The sequence below is a fragment of the Pristiophorus japonicus genome, chromosome 17, assembly GCF_044704955.1.
Source record: "Pristiophorus japonicus isolate sPriJap1 chromosome 17, sPriJap1.hap1, whole genome shotgun sequence".
Classification (NCBI taxonomy): Eukaryota; Metazoa; Chordata; class Chondrichthyes; family Pristiophoridae; genus Pristiophorus; species Pristiophorus japonicus.
In genome coordinates, this window is record NC_091993.1 from 18,342,421 (window position 1) to 18,363,107 (window position 20,687).

A 20,687-nucleotide genomic window follows, 5' to 3' on the forward strand; every position below is an offset into this window, starting at 1 on the left:
GATCAAGGGGACTGCATTTGAGAGCCCCCGACAGGATGTGTGTGTGTGCGCGCAGCTCCAGCCCGAGGCAGCAATAAGGTGGCTGCAGTTTCCCCTGATCCTGGCCTCCCGAGAGAGAGAGAGAGAGAGAGAGTGTGTGTGTGTGTGCAGGGAGCGCGGGGAGATGCTGACAGACTCTGATAGATGAGCATTGAACACCATGGCGTAAGCGCGTTCAGCCCCCCCTCTCTCCAGCCCACACTGTGTCCTGGGCACTATGACTATCGGTGTGCTCCTGGCTTGAGGGAGAGACGTGAGGAGTGGAATGGCGTGGGGGAGACTGCCTGTGCCCTGCTGTTTCCTGGCCTCCCTCCTGATCGCTATCGGAGGTGAGTAGCATGGTTTTTTTTGTGCGTGGCTGCTTTTTTGCAATTCCAAAGTTGCAATTTTCTCCCCCTTTGTCTGCGGCTTGCAATTTCGCCAACTGACCTTGGGGGCAAGTTGCAAACTGCTGCAAGTGAGAGCATTGCTCGGGTCTCCCTGTGCAAACAACAACACTTGAAAAGAAACAGAAATGTTCGTTTTTATATCTCTCTCTCTCTCGCCACAAAACTGATGTTTGACAGATGGGAGGATGCGAGTGGCGAACCATCTGCCGCTTTAGCATTTGGAGACTCTCGCCTGCCTCTTGGTCTCGCTGACCCGGGAGATGGAATCTTATCCCCCCGGCACCACTCTGTGCCCCTTGCTGGTTACCCGGGGCTAGGAGCGGGTAAAAGGGGGGTAGGGGAAGTGACCGCAAGCAACCCCAAGGCTGGAGACATTTATAAAGAAAGGTGTGTTTCAGCCAGGCTGGGGAACGGGGCCAGAAATCCCGTGCAATCTCCTCTCGCATCGCATCATCTCCGGGGCAATGAAACCTCCCAGAGAGTCTTTGTTTATTGGCTGCTGATCTGACCCGGGATGGTGCGGGTTCTTTATAATGTTAGATGCGGGGGGGGGGGGGGGGGTACCTGGGGCATGCTTTCCGATTCAAAAATGCAACTCCCCAACATGCATTTGATGGCATATTTGGAAATATATCCGAAGTTTATGTGGTCGGGGACTAGATGGCTGGGATGGAGAAGCCAGCGTGGGAGTGAGGGTGTGTGTGCATGTGTGTAAACAAGAGCGAGAGCTCCGAGCCCAGGAATAGGGTCGCTTTAGGGGCTTAGTATTGGGATGTGAACATCCAGGAATAATTTGCATCCTTTGTGTCCAGCACCATGAGGTCCAATTTACTCCCCCCCCCCCCCCCCTCCTCCTCTCTACCGATTATCTGCAAGAAAGGTTCAGAGGCTTTTTTTTTTAAACAGAAAATGTTTTAACTATAAATATATATTGGAAACACAATTCACAAATGCAGTAACTAACGCCCCTTCAACGTGGATTGCATTTTTTTTTGCAAGTTGCTATGGATACATATATAGTTCAAATAATCGTTAATCATCAATGTTGGGGGGGGGGGGGGATTTCTGCACCTTTCCTTGACTTATTTCGCATGCTGCTCAACTTCAGTTGTTGTGGGTTAAACACCGTCTCATTTGTATCCGAAGCCTTCTTTGTCCCGGGCAGTTCGTGACTCTGTGACCGCTTCCAGGGTTGGCAGTCCCGGGAGGATTTCGGAGCAGGAGTCGGGCGGGGGAGGGATTCAGCACAATGTGATAGATTGCACAAAACCCATGGAGGACTCAGCCTCCGGCCATCAGTGAGCGTTTCCTTTGGAAAGCAAGGATCCGGGCTGCACGGTCTAATGAAAGCGCAGCTGCTGCCTCGGCGCACTATGAGATTTTAATTCACAAGAAAGCCTAGGAGCCCCAGTGAACCTGCCTGGGGGCAAAGCGCCAGCCCCCGGGGGAGGGCTGAACACAGCCCAGATTCAGGAGGGCGGGGAGGAGATGGGAGAGGAGGTCCGCTCAGCCTTGCAGGAGGGCAGCAAAGGCATGGCCAGTTAACCTCTTTGTTACACAGCATGGTGCTAGTCAGCAGCACAGCAACACCTACTCAATGCACGGTTACTTTCCCCATGCACAATCCAACACCTACAACTCCAACCCAAGAGAATCCTCCAAAGTGACCCAATAACTTCACCCACCAAGATCCAGCATTAACTAATCCAAGCCAACATGGTCCAACTTTTGAGTTACCTAACTCGAGGTAGCCAATCAATCCAGCTGGCCCTACTCTCAAGAACCCTGACTAGAACATGCGACAGTGGTTACATCTCAGCATCTGAACCCAGGACAGCAATACACGAGGTGCTTCTGCCTCGTATAGAACTCCATAATGCTTGCCCAAATTTCTCCTTGTTGTTTACATTTCATAATACTCCTGTGAAGCGCCTTGGGTCGTTTCACTACGTTAAATGCGCTATATAAATACAAGTTGTTGTTGCTTTACATTGCAACAGTGACTGCACTTCAAAAGTACTTCATTGGTTGTAAAGCACTTTGAGATGTCTGGTGGTCTTGAAAGGCTATAGAAATTCAAGTCTTTTTTGTTGGCTTTAAAGCACTTTGGGATGTCCTGAGGCCGTGAAAGGTACTATATAAATGCAAGTCTTTTGCTAATAAAATTCAATCAGTGATGGTGACGTGCGAGGAGCAACCATTTAATGTGATCCATGGGCACTATTGTTAAATGTAAGTCTGCAGTGAATATGCATTGCTAATAAACCAATGATGTGATTCCAGCTTGCAAAGCACTACTGCAGATCACAGGTCCATGGGAGCAAACTATGCCGAGAGCAGCAATAGGAGAGAGCCAGAGCCGTGTTGATAATCTGGAATGAGATGTGAGGGAAAAACAAAGGATATAATAACTAAAACAAAACCAGAAACTGCTGGTAACACTCAGAGGCCAGGCAGCAACTGTTCTGAGTAACCTGAAATGTTAACTCCACTGTTCCCTCCACAGATGCTGCCTGACCTGCTGAGTGCTTCCAGCATTTTCTGCTTTTGGTTCAGATATTCAGCATCTGCAGATTTTTGCTTTTTATTTTAGGGATGCAATATCCTTTTGGCATGACATTTCTGAAAGGGCCAATACCCTGCAGTATTGCATGCATTATATATAATCTGTGCTGAAATCATGATGTGTGCACATTCATAAACCTAATGTAGTATCTGTCAAAGATAATAATGAATCCTATTCTACATTGTTTGCTATGAGGACTGTGCTTGTGAATTTGTAATTCAGGCTGAAAAGAGGTGTTGAGATCTTCCCAAACTGTATGGTCTTGTGGTCTGCGACATCAGCAGAATCCCTTAATTGATCTATCTCTCTGTAGTTTCCTCCCAGATTCCTATTAAAGATGCTCTGTAGATTGTAACTTTCATACTAGCTGTCATCTTTTGCCTTTGGGCACTAGGGGGAGGGGTGGTTTCTTGGGTCTTAGGAGCTGTCCTGGTAAATCGAGCTGTGTTTCGTGAAGATTATTCCGCACAAGTACAGTATTCTAATTTTCTAGCTTTACCTGAACCTGGAGTTGGACCAATACCCACACATTGATATCAGTGTATTTGTGAGAGAATATTAGAGAATGTGCCATCTACAGCTAGTTGTTAATGACTGACTTTTTAAATGCGCTGCCCTGCAGTGCTACTAGCAAAGGATTATTAAGGATGTCATAGCAGTGCATTTGGAAAGAGGTGACATGATAGGTCCAAGTCAGCATGGATTTGTGAAAGGGAAATCATGCTTGACAAATCTTCTGGAATTTTTTGAGGATGTTTCCAGTAGAGTGGATAAGGGAGAACCAGTTGATGTGGTATATTTGGACTTTCAGAAGGCGTTCGACAAGGTCCCACACAAGAGATTGATGTGCAAAGTTAGAGCACATGGGATTGGGGGTAGTGTACTGACATGGATTGAGAACTGGTTGTCAGACAGGAAGCAAAGAGTAGGAGTAAATGGGTACTTTTCAGAATGGCAGGCAGTGACTAGTGGGGTACCGCAGGGTTCTGTGCTGGGGCCCCAGCTGTTTACACTGTACATTAATGATTTAGATGAGGGGATTGAGTGTAGTATCTCCAAGTTTGCGGATGACACTAAGTTGGGTGGCAGTGTGAGCTGCGAGGAGGATGCTGTGAGGCTGCAGAGCGACTTGGATAGGTTAGGTGAGTGGGCAAATGCATGGCAGATGAAGTATAATGTGGATAAATGTGAGGTTATCCACTTTGGTGGTAAAAACAGAGAGACAGACTATTATCTGAATGGTGACAGATTAGGAAAAGGGGAGGTGCAAAGAGACCTGGGTGTCATGGTACATCAGTCATTGAAGGTTGGCATGCAGGTGCAGCAGGCGGTTAAGAAAGCAAATGGCATGTTGGCCTTCATAGCAAGGGGATTTGAGTACAGGGGCAGGGAGGTGTTGCTACAGTTGTACAGGGCATTGGTGAGGCCACACCTGGAGTATTGTGTACAGTTTTGGTCTCCTAACCTGAGGAAGGACATTCTTGCTATTGAGGGAGTGCAGCGAAGGTTCACCAGACTGATTCCCGGGATGGCGGGACTGACCTATCAAGAAAGACTGGATCAACTGGGCTTGTATTCACTGGAGTTCAGAAGAATGAGAGGGGACCTCATAGAAACATATAAAATTCTGACGGGGTTAGACAGGTTAGATGCAGGAAGAATGTTCCCAATGTTGGGGAAGTCCAGAACCAGGGGTCACAGTCTAAGGATAAGGGGTAAGCCATTTAGGACCGAGATGCGGAGGAACTTCTTCACCCAGAGAGTGGTGAACCTGTGGAATTCTCTACCACAGAAAGTTGTTGAGGCCAATTCACTAAATATATTCAAAAAGGAGTTAGATGAGGTCCTTACTGCTAGGGGGATCAAGGGGTATGGCGAGAAAGCAGGAATGGGGTACTGAAGTTGAATGTTCAGCCATGAACTCATTGAATGGCGGTGCAGGCTAGAAGGGCCGAATGGCCTACTCCTGCACCTATTTTCTATGTTTCTATGTTTCTATGCATATCTGACATATGTGGAAACTGAAAGAAAAGTCAAGTGGAAAAAAATTATAGAATGAGTGAGTCAGTTACCCAGGACTTGTCTCTGTTGTGCATTTGCCTGATGTGTGCACATCTGCATGTGAATCACGCAGGGCTCATACTGTTGCGTTGATGGATGGCATGTGTACATCAGTGCATTTGGGGCTGGCAGTGAATGAAAAAGGCGGGGGTTGAAGTCTTGAGGATGCACGTATGCATGCATCTGATATGGCTGAGAACTGTTAATGCATTTGGTGCAGTGTTTGCACAACAACAACAACTTGTATTTATATAGTGCCTTTAACATTGTAAAACGTCCCAAAGCGCTTCACAGGAGTGTTATAAGACAAAAATCTGGCACCGGGCCACATAAGAAGAAATTACGGCAGATGACCAAAAGCTTGGTCAAAGAGGTAGGTCTTAAGGAGCGTCTTAAAGAAGGAAAGAGAGGTAGAGAGCTAGAGAGGTTTAGGGAGGGAGTTCCAGAGCTTCGGGCCTGGTTAGCTGAAGGCACGGCCACCGATGGTTGAGCAATTATAACCAGGGCTTTATCTAAGCTCTACCTTAACAGTACAGTGTACCTGTGAGTATAAGTAAGTGTTAAATATATTCCAAAGGCTTAAACACAGTATTAAAGAGAATGTGAAAGGATAAATCTTGGTGGTAAAGAGACTGTAAAATAGCTGTTTTTAACACGGTGAGTTTGACTGGTACTTGAAAGGAATACCTCCTATTGATACTGAGTGATGTTACCATAGGGTAGCGATTTGTATGTGCACTAACTTTACTGTCCAATTATTATCAACCAAAGTATTACACTTCAGGTGTTAAGGGTCCTTGAGTGGTGTTAATGCCACTTTGCACATTCTGATACTTGTTTAACACACTGGTAAATAATTACCACCAGTGAATGAAAACACAGATTTAGCTAGTTGTTAGGGGTCAGGTCCAATTAGCTTAAATAATCTGTACATTCCAACATTTCCAAACCCTTATGTCACAGACATTGTTAGTCATATCTGGACCAATTTTTATTGCCACGGGCAAGAATAAAACAACGTGGTTACTGTTCTCAAATAACATTTCTAATGTAAAATGAGGGCTTAAAGCTGAGACATGAGGGTGCAAACCAGACTTTTTCAGCACTGCTGCCTAGTTGAATACAGCCAAAAATGTGTTACTGAGTGCTCGGAATGAATACTGAGGAAAAGGTTGCAGTTGCAACAATTGGAACATAATTATAGAGAAAATCACATTTTGGTTTTAATTGGCATAAGCCCAGTCATCTTCAACACAAATATAATACTGAAAGTAGAAGCCAGGTGATAGCAACACAGAGCACGTGACAGAGGAAAGTGAATGGAATGTTGGCCTTTATTACAAAAGGATTTGAGTATAAGAGTAAAGACGTCTTACTGCAATTATATAGGGCCCTGGTGAGACCACACCTGGAGTATTGTGTACAGTTTTGGTCTCCTTAACTAAAGGAGGATATACTTGCCTTAGAGGGAGTACAACAAAGGTTCACTAGACTGATTACTGCAAAGGGTGGATTGCCCTATGAGGAAAGAATGAGGACTAGGCCTATATTCCCTAGAGTTTAGAAGAACAAGAGGTGATCTGATTGAAACGTATAAAATTCTTAAGGGGCTTGATAGAGTAAATGCTGGGAGGATGTTTCCCCCTAGCAGGAGAGTCTAGAAATTAGGGATCACAGTCTCCAAATAAGGGATTGGGCAGTTAGGACTGAGATGAGGAGGAATTTCTTCACTCAGAGGATTATGAATCTTTGGAATTCTCTACCCCACAGGGCTGTGGATGCTCAGTAATAGAAACATAGAAATATAGGTGCAGAAGTAGGCCATTCGGCCTTCGAGCCTGCACCACCATTCAATTAGATCATGGCTGATCATTCCCTCAGTACCCCTTTCCTGCTTTCTCTCCATACCCCTTGATCCCTTTAGCCATAAGGGCCATATCTAACTCCTTCTTGAATATATCCAATGAACTGGCATCAACAACGCTCTGTGGTAGGGAATTCCACAAGTTAACAATTCTCTGAGTGAAGAAGTTTCTCCTCATCTCAGTCCTAAATGGTCTACCCTTATCCTAAGACTGTGTCCCCTGGTTCTAGACTTCCCATCATCGGGAACATTCTTCCCGCATCTAACCTGTCCAGTCCCATCAGAATCTTGTAAGTTTCTATGAGATCCCCTCTCATCCTTCTAAACTCCAGTGTATAAAGGCCCAGTTGATCCAGTCTCTCCTCATATGACAGTCCCGCCATCCCGGGAATCAGTCTGGTGAACCTTCGCTGCATTCCCTCAATAGCAAGAATGTCCTTCCTCAGATTAGGAGATCAAAACTGAACACAATATTCCAGGTGAGGCCTCACCAAGGCCCTGCACAACTGCAGTAAGACCTCCCTGCTCCTATACTCAAAATCCCCTAGCTATGAAGGCCAAAATACCATTTGCCTTCTTCACTACCTGCATGCCAACTTTCACTGACTGATGAACCATGACACCCAGGGCTCGTTGCACCTCCCCCTTTCCTAATCTGCCGCCATTCAGATAATATTCTGCCTTCGTGTTTTTGCCCCCAAAGTGGATAACCTCACATTTATCCACATTATATTGCATCTGCCATGCATTTGCCCACTCACCTAACCTGTCCAAGTCACCCTGCAGCCTTTTAGCGTCCTCCTCACAGCTCACACCACCACCCAGTTTAGTGTCATCTGCAAACTTGGAGATATTGCACTCAATTCCTTCACCTAAATCATTAATGTATATTGTAAAAAGCTGGGGTCCCAGCACTGCTCTGCGGCACTCCACTAGTCACTGCCTGCCATTCTGAAAAGGACCCGTTTATCCCGACTCTCTGCTTCCTGTCTGCCAACCAGTTCTCTATCCACGTCAGTACATTACCCCCAATACTATGTGCTTTGATTTTGCGCACCAATCTCTTGTGTGGGACCTTGTCAAAAGCCTTTTGAAAGTCCTAGAATACAGTTAAGACAGGGATCGCTAGATTTTTGGATACTAAGGGAATCAAGGAATAAGGAGATAGTGCGGGAAGGTGGAGTTAATGTTGAAGATCAACCCTGATCTTATTGAATGGCGGTGTAGGCTCAAAGGGCTGAATGGCCTACCCCTGCTCTTAGTTCTTATTTTCTTAGAAGGTTTAGAAAATGAAGACTGCACTAATGAGAGCCAACATAATGCAAGTTTCAAAACTGTAGATGAAGTGGGAATGTAGAAGTGGCTTGGAGGAGAAAAGAGGACACTGGACCTGGAAGTAACAAAATGGGAATGTGTTTCATTTCGCAGCACTGATATCTCTCACCTTGCTGAGCAAAAGTTTAAAGAAGCATATCCCACTGCTCAGTATCAGGTGCTGTATAAATACAATATAACCTTGTATTTATATAGCACCTTTAATGTAGTGAAACGTCCCAGGAGTGGTATGAGACCAAAAATTTGACACCGAGCCACATAAGGAGAAATTAGGGCAGGTGACCAAAAGCTTTGTCAGAGAGGTAGATTTTAAGAAGCGTCTTGAAGGAGGAAAGAGAGGTAGGGAGGTGGAGAGATTTAGCCAGGGCCTAGGCAACAGAAGGCAAGGCCACCAATGGTGGAGCGACTATAATCAGGAATGCTCAAGAGGGCAAAATTAGAGGAGCGCAGATATCTCGGGGGGTGGGGGGGGGGGCGCGGTTGTGGGGCTGGAGGAGATTACATAGATAGGGAGGGGCGAGGCCATGGAGGGATTTGAAAACGAGGATGAGAATTTTGAAATCGAGGCGTTGCTTAACCGGGAGCCAATGTAGGTCAGTGAGCACAGGATTGATGGGTGAGTGGGACTTGGTGCAAGTTAGGACACGGGCAGCCATGTTTTGGATCTGTTTTAGTGCTGCTTCCCTCACCGAGGAGATTTAAAAGTATAGCTAAAATTATCACCTTACTGGCCTTGGCAACATAGATTTGCTTTCCAGAAACAGCATGGTCAATATCTTTGTATTTGTTGAGTAATGCAAATTACCTCAAAGAAGTGTTTCTGTATTTTTCACACTTTACTCGCACTGCTGTAGTAAGTCACAATCATTTGTCTCGGTGCACTGGTTCAGCGTTGCTTATTGTATTCGAACAATTTTAAATACAATTGGAAATTGATGGGGATTAGTTCAGAATATGCAGCATTAAGGCATGGTGGTAAATGCGCACAATTACCAGCATAAAACTGCCTTAATTGTCTGAAAGTAGGCCCCTGAAGGTCTTATTTGGGACCTCGCTGTCAGATCCATCAAACTTTATTGTAGAAACCTTGCCGCACAATAAAGCGAGCTATTGCCTTTCAGCATTGCAGTGGAATGCCTGCTCTGACGTCAAAGGGATTTAAAACACCAAGCATGTTGAAAATATTGAAAGCAGACCCTGAGATTCCAATATCATCCAGTAGAATGTGGAGACTGTTGTTCTTTCGAAGGAATGTTGGAACAGATTAGATTCTGCCTGGTTAATTGGAAGAGGAAGTTCTTGTGCAGGCAGCAAGAATGAGAAATATTGCTCAAGGTCAGCCATGAGTTTACTGTATGTTAATAAGAACTGCTGTCATTGAGCAACCTTGGCCCTGCCATCCAGGTATAGAGTGTTACCTTTCAGTGATCACTCGAGCACTTTGTGCAGAGAAAGTTATGGCGTGGTGTGTGATTTTACTTCATTGTAGTTCTGACGGTGATGGATGTGTCAACATTGGCTTTTTGATATTTCTTGTTTTCAGATGTTTCCTTGCAAATTAAAATCCGTTTTTAAATGTGCTCATTAAGTCTTCCAAGAATGCCAGCAGATGTCTATATCCAGACATGCACGAGATTGTATTACACGTGCAGAGGCTACCGTGCAATCTTGTCATGCTGATCGATAGTGTGGAGATATGATAATGTCTGCACAGGTGTGTTTGTACACCTATGATTCCCAATGTAATATAAGGATGCATGCTATAATTTACATATAGCATGAGAACACACACCAGTACTTACCAGCTGTGCCTACTCTACAGATACTGACTGATGCTGACATCTACCAGTGCATGTGCAGACACCAGCACTTATCGTTATCTGTGCAAACTCCTCTCTATGTCCTTTTCTGTGCTTATGACTGTGCAGTGATCATACAACTGATGTATGATATTCAGATGATTGCAATCATCTTTACTATGTGTGCAATTACTGATGTGCACTCTTATCAAATGTGTGGTTGCAAACACACAATTTTATTTATGCAGATGCTTTCATGGGTTCACCTGATACATAAAGATACAAGCAAGCACAAGTTGTTAATGTGTAATGTTACAGCAACTAGTGCGCCTCCTTACCTGTACAGTTCATAACATATGCATGTATATTATCAGCTGTGGCTCAGTGGGTAGCACGCTTCTGAGTCAAAAGGTTGTGGGTTCAAGTCCCACTCCAGGGACTTGAGCACAAAAATCTAGCCGACACTCCAGTGCAGTGCTGAGGGGGTGGTGCACTGTCGGAGGTGCCGTCTTTCAAATAAGACAAACCAAAATCCCATCATCAATCTCGGGTGAATGTAAAAGATCCCATGACGCTATTTCGAAGAAGAGCGGGGAGTTATCCCTGGTGTCTTGGCCAATATTTATCCCTCAATCAACATCACTAAAACAAATTATCTGGTTGTTATCACATTGCTGTTTGTGGGGGCTTACTGTGCGCAAATTGGCTGCCGCGTTTCCCACATTACAACAGTGACTACACTCCAAAAGTACTTCATTGGCTGTAAAGTACTTTGAGATGCCTTTCTTTTTTTTTCTTTTATATGTCACCTGATATACAAATAAATGCTGGTATGTGTCCTAACCTGTGCAGCTGTTAGTGCATTTGCAGACTTTAGTGTGAGCCTTATTTTATCAGTCGGTCATTAGCATGTGGCACTATCTATGCAGCTACTGCTGCTTGTTGTTATTGAGCATGTAGACAAAACCAAAAATCCTCATAGTGTGTGTGATACAAGTACACTGCTTCATAGTCTCTAGCACGTGTCTTCTTTGTAGGTGAACTCATCGGCACGCAATTAACCTACGAGCAGTTGCAAGTAAAAGTAGAATGACATACAAGCTCTCTCAATGGGTCAGTTTGTAATTGCCCAAGCCAATGTGGAACTGGGCTATGATGGCTCTGGTTTTCTCCCTGTTACGTTCTGAGTTAACTGATCTCAATTATAGGGACAGTAGGGTTGCTGCAATTGGCTTCAATGCCAATGGGTGAGGGAATGGAAAAAATAAACACTTGGGGTCATAATGGACGGCATGCAGGTCCAATGGAGCTGTATTCCAGTGTAAGCTAGTAGCTTCAGGACAGGAAGAAGAGGAAGAAAGGAAAACCAGAAAGAAATAAATGTACATCTATTCATTTAGATAATCCGCAAAGTCTTCTAAACCCAGAGTTTCGAACTTGTGACCCTATGGTCAGATGTGGCTCCCGAGCCCTGGCAATCTAGTCCTTGAAACTCGGGCAACTTGGTGCTATTTATTGTTCGTTCTTATTTTCTGATTGAATTTTGTGGGCCTGGAAATTTGGAAAGGGCTTTGTCTTTTTAGTGGATAAATCCTAAATCAGAATAGTAAGGTCTGTTGGTACCAACAACTTGAAATGTACGCAAATTGATATGGACATGGATTCAAATGTTGTATGTGGGCCACAAGGCTCCATGCTATGCCCCTGTCATCATCATCATCATCATAGGCAGTCCCTCAGAGTCGAGGAAGACTTGCTTCCACTCTTAACACGAGTTCTTCGGTGCCTGAACAGTCCAATACGAGAACCACAGTCTCTGTCACAGGTCGGACAGATAGTCATTGAGGGAAAGGGTGGGTGGGACTGGTTTGTCGCACGCTCTTTCCGCTGCCTGCGTTTGATTTCTGCATGCTCTCGGCGACTGGACTCGAGGTGCTCAGCGTTCTCCCGGATGCACTTCCTCCACTTAGGGCGGTTTTTGGCCAGGGACTCCCAGGTGTCAGTGGGGATGTTGCACTTTATCCAGGAGGCTTTGAGGGTGTTGTAATGTTTCCGCTGCCCACCTTTGGCTCGTTTGCTGTAAAGGAGTTCCGAGTAGAGCACTTGCTTTGGGAGTCTCGTGGCTGGCATGCGAACTATGTGGCCTGATCAAGTGTGGTCAGTGCTTCAATGCCCCTGTACGGCCCAGCTGTACATCATGGTCACGTCACGTCACCCTGTGATGCTTATACTTGTATTTTTTTTAATGTATTTATTCATGGGATGTGGGCGTCGCTGGCAAGGCCAGCATTTATTGCCCATCCCTAATTGCTCTTGAGCAGCTGGTGGAGAGCCGCCTTCTACAACTGAGTGACTCGCTGGGCCATTTCAGAAGGCAGTTAAGAGTCAACCACATTGCTGTGGGCCTGGAGTCACATATAGGCCAGACCGGGTAAGGTTGGCAGATTTCCTTCCGTAAAGGACATTAGGGGACCAGATGGGTTTTTACAACAATCTGGTAATTTCACCATTACTTTTTATTCCAGATTTTTTTTTAAACTAAATTAACTGAATTTATATTCCCCAGCTGCTGTGGTGGGATTTGAACTCATGCCCCAGATCATTAGTCCAGGCCTCTGGATTACTGGTCCAGTAACATAACCACTATGCTGCTGTACTGTACCTGTGGCTCGAAGTCTGAAATGTGTGGCTTTGGGAAGGCTCAGTGCATTTATTGTTAATGCGTATTGTAATTACAAATAAACACGTAAGGAATTAACTCGGAGATGATGCCATTGTGCGCTTCTTTTGTTTAGATTTAGGCCATTCCTCAGAGCTGACTTTCACCTTGGAACCCAGTGACGTTGTGGCGGTCGAGGCTCATCCTCTGAAACTGCACTGCCAAGTGGAGGGGATGGAGCCCATCAGCAAGTCCTGGAGGAAGAATGGGGTCCTGTTGTCTGATAGTGAACACATCGCGCTGCTCGCCAATGGATCACTCTACATCACAAAATTTCAGAAGCTGAGGGAAGACGGATCCTCTGACGCGGGTGAATATGACTGCACGGCCCAAAATCGCTTAGGACTACTGGTCAGCCGGAAGGCAAGAGTGCAGGTTGCAAGTAAGTGAACCTGATCCACCTCTGAGAAGGGACGGTTACTGCAGAGCCTGACAGGGTCATAGATAAGATGATTATATAATCATTGGTAGATAAGGAAGGGACGAGACCCTTTGTGCCCATACTGGTGTTTGCTCTCCCATCAAAGCCATCTGCTCTGATCCCACTTCCTTGCTAAGAACATACAAAATAGGAGCCGGAGTCGGCCATTTGGCCCCTCGAGCCTGCTGCGCCATTTAATATCATGGCTGATCTGATCATGGACTCAGCTCCACTTCCCTGCCCGCTCCCCATAACCCTTTATTCCCTTATCGTTCAAAAATCTGTCCATCTCCGCCTTAAATATATTCAATGACCCAGCCTCCACAGTTCTCTGGGACAAAGAATTCCACAAATTTAAAACCCTCTGAGAGAAGAAATTCCTCCTCGTCTCAGTTTTAAATGGGCGGCCCCTTATTCTGAGACTATGTCCCCTAGCTTTAGTTTCCCCTATGAGTGGAAATGTCCTCTCTACAGCCACCTTGTCGAGCCTCCTCATTATCTTATATGTTTCGATAAGATCACCTCTCATTCTTCTGAACTCCAATGAGTATTGGCCCAATGTCCTCAACCTATCTTCATAAGTCAACTCCCTCATCTCCGGAATCAACCTAGTGAACCTTCTCTGAACAGCCTCCAATGCAAGTACATCCTTCCTTAAATATGGAGATCAAAACTGCACGTAGTACTCCAGGTGTGGCCTCACCAATACCCTGTACAGCTGTAGCAGGACTTCTCTACTTTTATACTCTATCCCCCTTGCAATAAAGGCCAACATTCTATTTGCCTTCCTGATTACTTGCTGTACCTGCATAATGACTTTTTGTGTTTCATGCACAAGGACCCCCAGGTCCCTTTGTACTGCAGCACTTTGCAATTTTTCTCCATTTAAATTATAATTTGCTTTTCTATTTTTTCTGCCAAAGTGGATAACCTCACATTTTCCCACATTATATTCCATCTGCCAAATTTTTGCCCACTCACTTAGCCTGTCTATATCCCTTTGCAGATTTTGTGTGTCTTCCTCACAATTTGCTTTCCCACCCATCTTTCTATGATCAGCAAACTTGGCTACATTACACTCGGTCCCTTTATCCAACTCATTATTATAGATTGTAAATAGTTGAGGCCCCAGCACCGATCTCTGTGGTACCCCACTAGTTACAGTTTGCCAAGTGGAAAATGACCATTTTATCCCGACACTCTGTTTTCTGTTAGTTAGCCATCCTCTATCCATGCTAATATATTACCCCCAACCCTGTGAACTGTTATCTTGTGCAGTAACCTTGCTCTTGCTCCATGTTTGTTTCCTTCTCCAGTGTTCATTTAATTTCGTTGGGGATCAATAAGTTCTTCACCAACTGCATTGTGTGTTTTGCATTCAGCCGAATGCAGCAGTGACTGATTTACCTGAAATTGGCACATGGATGAAGCTAAAGTGTGACTTCAATACAGTACCCAATATGCCAGTCTCTCCACAGGGATCAGAGAGTTCCTGTTGGTCAACTGCTGATGACCTGCTCCAGGGGTCATAGTTGCATGATAAGACCTAGTCATCATCATAGGCAGTTCCTCGGAGTCGAGGAGGACTTGCTTCCACTCTTAAAATGAGTTCTTAGGTGGCTGAACAGTCCAATACGAGAACCACAGACTCTGTCACAGGTGGGGGCAGATAGTCGTTGAGGGAAAGAGTGGGTGGGACTGGTTTGCCGCACGCTCTTTCCGCTGCCTGCGCTTGGTTTCTGCATGCTCTCGGCGATGAGACTCGAGGTGCTCAGCGCCCTCCCGGATGCACTTCCTCCACCTAGGGTGATCTTTGGCCAGGGACTCCCAGGTGTCAGTGGGGATGTTGCACTTTATCAGGGAGGCTTTGAGGGTGTCCTTGTAACGTTTCCTCTGCCCTACTCCCCAATATAGAGCATGTCAAAAAATGTCAGAATCTGCCTGACGGGTGAAATGTTTGCTACTCCTATCAAGGAAACCGTATTCTGAATCACGTTATCACACAGCAAAATTAATGAAGTACTTTAACAGAAGCAATATATAATTAACTCTCTTTGCAGGTCACTGGGAAGGTATTGCCTCTGACAAAAGCAGTTCCAGAGGGTAAGGTGGCATGGTGCCATGCAGTGTCGTGGAATGCTAGGGCACCACTTTAGTTTGTAATTTGCCATATGGAAAGTTCTCACCAGCCGTGAGAGAAATTTTTAGACTTTAGACTTACATTAATATAACGCCTTTCACGACCACCATACATCGCAAAACGCTTTACAGCCAAAGAAGTACTTTTGGAGTGTAGTCATTGTTGTAATGTGGGAAACATGGCCGCCAACTTGCACACAAGCAAGCTCCCACAAACAGCAATGTGATAATGACCAGATAATCTGTTTTTTTGTTATGTTGATTGAGGGATAAATATTGGTCAGGACACTGGGGATAACTCCCCCTGCTCTTCTTCAAAATAGTGCCATGGGATTTTTAACATCCACCTGAGAGAGCAGACGGGGCCTCGGTTTAACATCTCATCCAAAACGACAGCACCTCCAACAGTGCAGCACTCCCTCAGCACTGCACTGGAGTGTCAATGTAGATTGATGTGCTCAAGTTCCTAGAGTGGGATTTGAACCCACAACCTTCTGACTCAGAGGCGAGTGTGCTACCCACTGAGCCACAGCTGACACTGTTGGTGACTGGAGGTCCAGTGCTTTTCCACGGGAATGTCGAAAGGAGAGTTTGTGGGGGGACAGGGGACTGGAAGGAGTGGAGCCGCACGTTATCAGTGACTGTAGAGCAGTTTTGTAAAGCAGGATTGGAAGAGGAGTGAGATCCAGCAGACTCACATGGCTGGAGAAGCTACGTGATCTGAAGAGAACTGAAGAGGAAAAATAAAATAAGAAAATTCAAAATAAAACTTACAAGAAATAAATAGCACCTGAAGGTTTTCTATTAAGTGATGCATTGGAGAGCAGTTATGGCCAGAAGGTTTCAACTTTTAATATCACCAACTCCTGATCTTTGTGTTTTTCAGTTCGGGTAGTGGTCACTTGCCTCTATGAGAGTCGGCAATTTGGGATTGATGTTGAGGTGTGGGCAATGAGAATGTGATACCGTTTCCACAGCACAGAGTCCACTTTGGATGGCCTGTTGGTGATTTCATGGGCTATATTGCTGTAGCAATGGCACCGGGCACTATTATAGCTATTTTTCAAAATCACCCTGTCCTGACCCTAAAGTATGTAATTAATTTTCTGAATGGAGTGAAGCCTGTGGAGGTTACTATTCAGCTGCTGATTATTTAAACCTGACCTGAAGTAAACAGGTCATCCATTAGACGCAGGCCAGTGCATTGACCGTACTTTGACCATTACTTCATTGAATTTATTGTGTTCTATTTGTGGAAACAAATAGACGTCATTGCATTTATTTGTAAGAGCTCAGGTATTTCAATTCCCTGGGAATTGATGGGCCAGATTGGACATCATATGACAGGAAACTTGAAATGTTTGGATAGCGGTCATATGCTGGCAACCACATCCGATACTAGGGTTACATGAGGTGGGCCTTCATTTGGACGCAAGTTATCAATAGGTGATTGTCAAGGTCCTTACTGATTGGCTGAGCCATCTGCTCAGTGTGAGAATTGGATTGAGCTCAGATCCTGGTCTATGTTGGGTTTGTCCCATCTTAGTTATTGCTTCATGGTCCTTTTTCTCATGGCTCTTCTCGATCCCCCATGCAGTATGCTGTTTGATAGATTCTGCTTTTGATTAACTCGCTTCACTGACCAGTCATACCAACGGCTCATATTTATAAAGCTGCGTTCCAACAATTGCAGAGCGCGCACAGGTCAGCCGAGGCTGGGAGTAGTACAGTGAAGGCAATGCCCGGAGCAGGCTAGACGAAGCTCACCCACAAGCTCAGCACAATACCTGTTCATTTACTTCATCTTCTCGATGTCTTTTTTCTATCATCATCACCATAGGCAGTCCCTCGGAATCGAGGAAGACTTGCTTCCACTCTTAAAATGAGTTCTTAGGTGGCTGAACAGTCCAATACGAGAACCACAGTCTCTGTCACAGGTGGGACAGATAGACGTTGAGGGAAAGGGTGGGTGGGACAGGTTTGCCGCACGCTCTTTCCGCTGCCTGCGCTTGATTTCTGCACGCTCTTGGCGATGACCCTGCTGGTATCCAACGCTGTGGGTCTTGGTACTGCACCCGTTTCTTAATTCTTAAAAACATCTGGGAACAACTCGGGTGTAATACTAGTGCAGCCACCGAACTTGTACGGAGCAGTAAAGCCAGGAAGTTGCCTAGGAGCAAGTTAGCTAGGCACTCCAACTCCGCAGCCTGGGAGCAGATTAGAAAAGTACAGCCCAGCCTTGGAACAATACAGGTTGGTGCAGCCTTCAATTTTCCCACATGTGTCTTGCCCCTATTCAGCAATGCTCCGCCCAGCTGCCCAGTTTTGATTGATTATGGCTGGGCCAAGAACATCCTTTGGCTCCATTGAGGGATGCATTACTGGGCCAGAAAGCTTCACTATGAGGCTGCCCCATTCCATCACTTTCTGTTTAATAAATTAAACAATAGGTCACAAGGAACTGTATCAGGTTCAGCATTCTGAAGATAACATCTTAAACAATATCCAAAAAAGACCAAAGAGGTCAGCTCTTGCCCTGAGAACCCATGGGGAAAATAAATATGTAATTGAGATGCTGGCTTGCAGAAATATTCGACACATTACCATAAAGAGAGATGGGCTTTGTGGGTGAATAATAGAGAGATTCCTCTGGAAAATCCAGATGGAACCATCCTTCATGATTAAATCTGAAGAGCAAAGTGAAAACAATGAATCCTAAAATTACGAACAAGACTTACGCTCAAAATAAATGTATTTAAAAAATATTATTGAACCTTAAACCTTTATTGGGTCAGGAGGACACCATGTGCTGACTTGAAGCCAATAGACATGGTTTAGTGCTTTTGGATAGACTTGATAATGGAATAACATATTATGGACAATTGTGATTCTGTAGTAGTTCTTGAAACTGCACCTTTTATGCTTAAAGTTTACAAAGGTTGTCCCAAAATGAAATAAATGACCCTAACTGAGATGACACACGATTTGTCACTGGGTTAAAGGCTGACACCAGACCTGAGGAAGCAAAGTCACATTCTGCTGCTTACAGACAAAGTAACTATCTTGAAAACCCATCTCCCAATCTGTACAAAGCCTTATGTACTTTGAGCCTATCTGTAATCTAATTCCCTTGGAATTGGTTGGACAATCCGCAACTTGTGTAATTTGATGAAACTGTCTGCCGGGTTCGTAAATCACAACGTGACCTCTGGAACACTCCCCTGATGAAGACCATTGATTGTATCGCTCAATAAGGAGAATTTATCATCAGCAGGACGCACTGTCCTTCTGTCTGTCTCCACACAGGGCTGCATATCTCCTGGTGCTGCTGCCAGCCTGTCCTGTTTCTTCGGAGTTTCGAGTGGGGGCGGGGGGTGTGGGGAGGGGGGACCTTTTTCTGATGGATTTTGAACACGTACTAAGCCATTGCAATCATTTCTTAGAATCTCCATTCCTTTAGTATTCCTGCTGGTCAGTTCTGCTGGTTCTCATGTCACCTGTGTCCTTGTCCTCTGAAGGTCCATGGGAAATTATAAATTAGATGCCAGCTGAGACAATGCAGTGGTTTGATTGGCTTTCATTGTGCTGTTAATGTTTGCAATGAATCTTGAAGTCACATTACATTTGTTCCATTTCCACACCATCTCTTGCAGTTGCTTATCTGGTTTCCGGTGAAGTTACATAAAATTTTAGTTATCAGTGTGTTCTATATATAATAGTGTACAATAATGTATTGTTATGTTACAGTATTTTGGACTCACTTGCACTCCAAAGTGTGTGCTTTGAGGCATTTCCATATGATAATGCCATTTATAAATGCAAGTAGTATTTTATTTATCATTTATTAAGTAACACAACAAACTGATATAGTTGCAATGCGAAGAGCAAGGAGTCCTCCTAGTGTCCTGGCTAACTCTCATCTCTCACCCAAGCATGACCAAAACAGATTGAATGGTCCTTCATCTCATGTTCTGTTTGTGGGACCTGGTTGTGTGCAAATTGGCTGCCTCATTTGCCTAGAAAGGCACCAGTGACTACACTTCCAAAGTGTTCAGAGGATGTAAAAGTGCTATAACAAAGGCAAATTCTTACTTTCTAATTAACTTCAGGCTGTGTGCAGGTTAAGAATTTTAACAAACCAGAAATTATTTTGCCTCATCTTAAAAACAATCTATCTGAGTAAAATGCCTGTACACACATCTGCTGCCAACTTTGTGCGGTCCGAAGCAGTGTTTCGCTGCTGGGCCACTGTCAGGATTGCTGCAACACAATGTATCACGGAGTGATGAGACATGGTTTTCAAACCTCACACTGAGCTCCTGTTTTCGAATGTGCTGCCCCAGGCAATTGACAAGGGAGGCCCATCTCATCCTCAGTGCAAGGGGAGAAACACAACTACGGGGGCAGATAGGTTCTGTAAGGAGGGCACAATGATGATTTCCAGCTCTGACAACATCCCACAGCCAGGCAGCCCGTGAACAGAAGCCCCAGAAACATATAGAGCAGCAGGTCTGCTGAGCGCTGAACGATAGCCAGGCCCGAACTGGCTTCCAGGCTGCCAGTTCGTTCACATAACCAATCTCTAAGTAGCTGAGTCTTTACATTTCCATAATTTTCTGAAATTAGCTGCAGTAAAGATATGGGGGTGAAATTCATCTTCAGCTAAGCCAGGTGTGAAATGTATGCACCTTTGAGTATACTCACGGGTTTGCAGAGCTGTTGACGTGGCCATTAACCGGTCCAGGCAGCGGGCGGTCGAGGGGGTCGTTCAGCCTCACTGCCTGCCTCTCTTCCACGGTTACATCCGAGCCAGGGTGTCCCTGGAGATGGAGCATGCGGTGTCCACTGGTACGCTTGCGGCCTTCCGCGAGAGGTGGGCGCCGGAGGGACTGAGTGCATCATCACCCCTGACAACCAAATTTTTGTCTAACGTCCAACGTTTAATTTGTTTAATGTGTCAGTTTTAGTGCCCCTTTAATAAGGGGCCACTTAATTATTGTTTCAACTTAAAATAGTTGTAGAGCTGTTGAGTTGGGAGTGGCTTAGCCAGTCACGTGATGTTCACAAGACTCAATAAAACCCCAGCCAGTTGGGTTCGGGGGATCCACGATGAGGCAGGTGAACATAAAAACATAAGAAATAAGAGCAGGAGTAGGCCATAAGGCCCTTCGAGCCTGCTGCACCATTCAGTAAGATCATGGCTAATCTGATTGGCCTACAAGTTGCAGATTGTCCAACCAATTCCAAGGGAATTAGATTACAGATAGGCTCAAAGTACAGATTGGGAAATGGGTTTTCAAGATAGTTACTTTGTAAGCAGCAGAATGTGACACTGCTTCCTCAGGTCTGGTGTCA

The 20,687-nt window shown here is 45.1% G+C and overlaps 1 protein-coding gene across 1 annotated transcript in view; it reads left to right on the forward strand.

Annotated features, from left to right (window-relative positions):
- Positions 1–291: 291 nt before the first annotated feature.
- igdcc3 (immunoglobulin superfamily, DCC subclass, member 3) overlaps positions 292–20,687 on the forward strand; it is a 148,060-nt gene continuing 127,664 nt past the window's right edge. The window contains exons 1-2 of the mRNA XM_070859326.1: positions 292–368; positions 12,849–13,154. Coding sequence (XP_070715427.1) covers positions 305–368; positions 12,849–13,154 — 370 coding nt within the window. The 5' untranslated portion in view covers positions 292–304. The remainder of the gene's footprint in view (positions 369–12,848; positions 13,155–20,687) is intronic.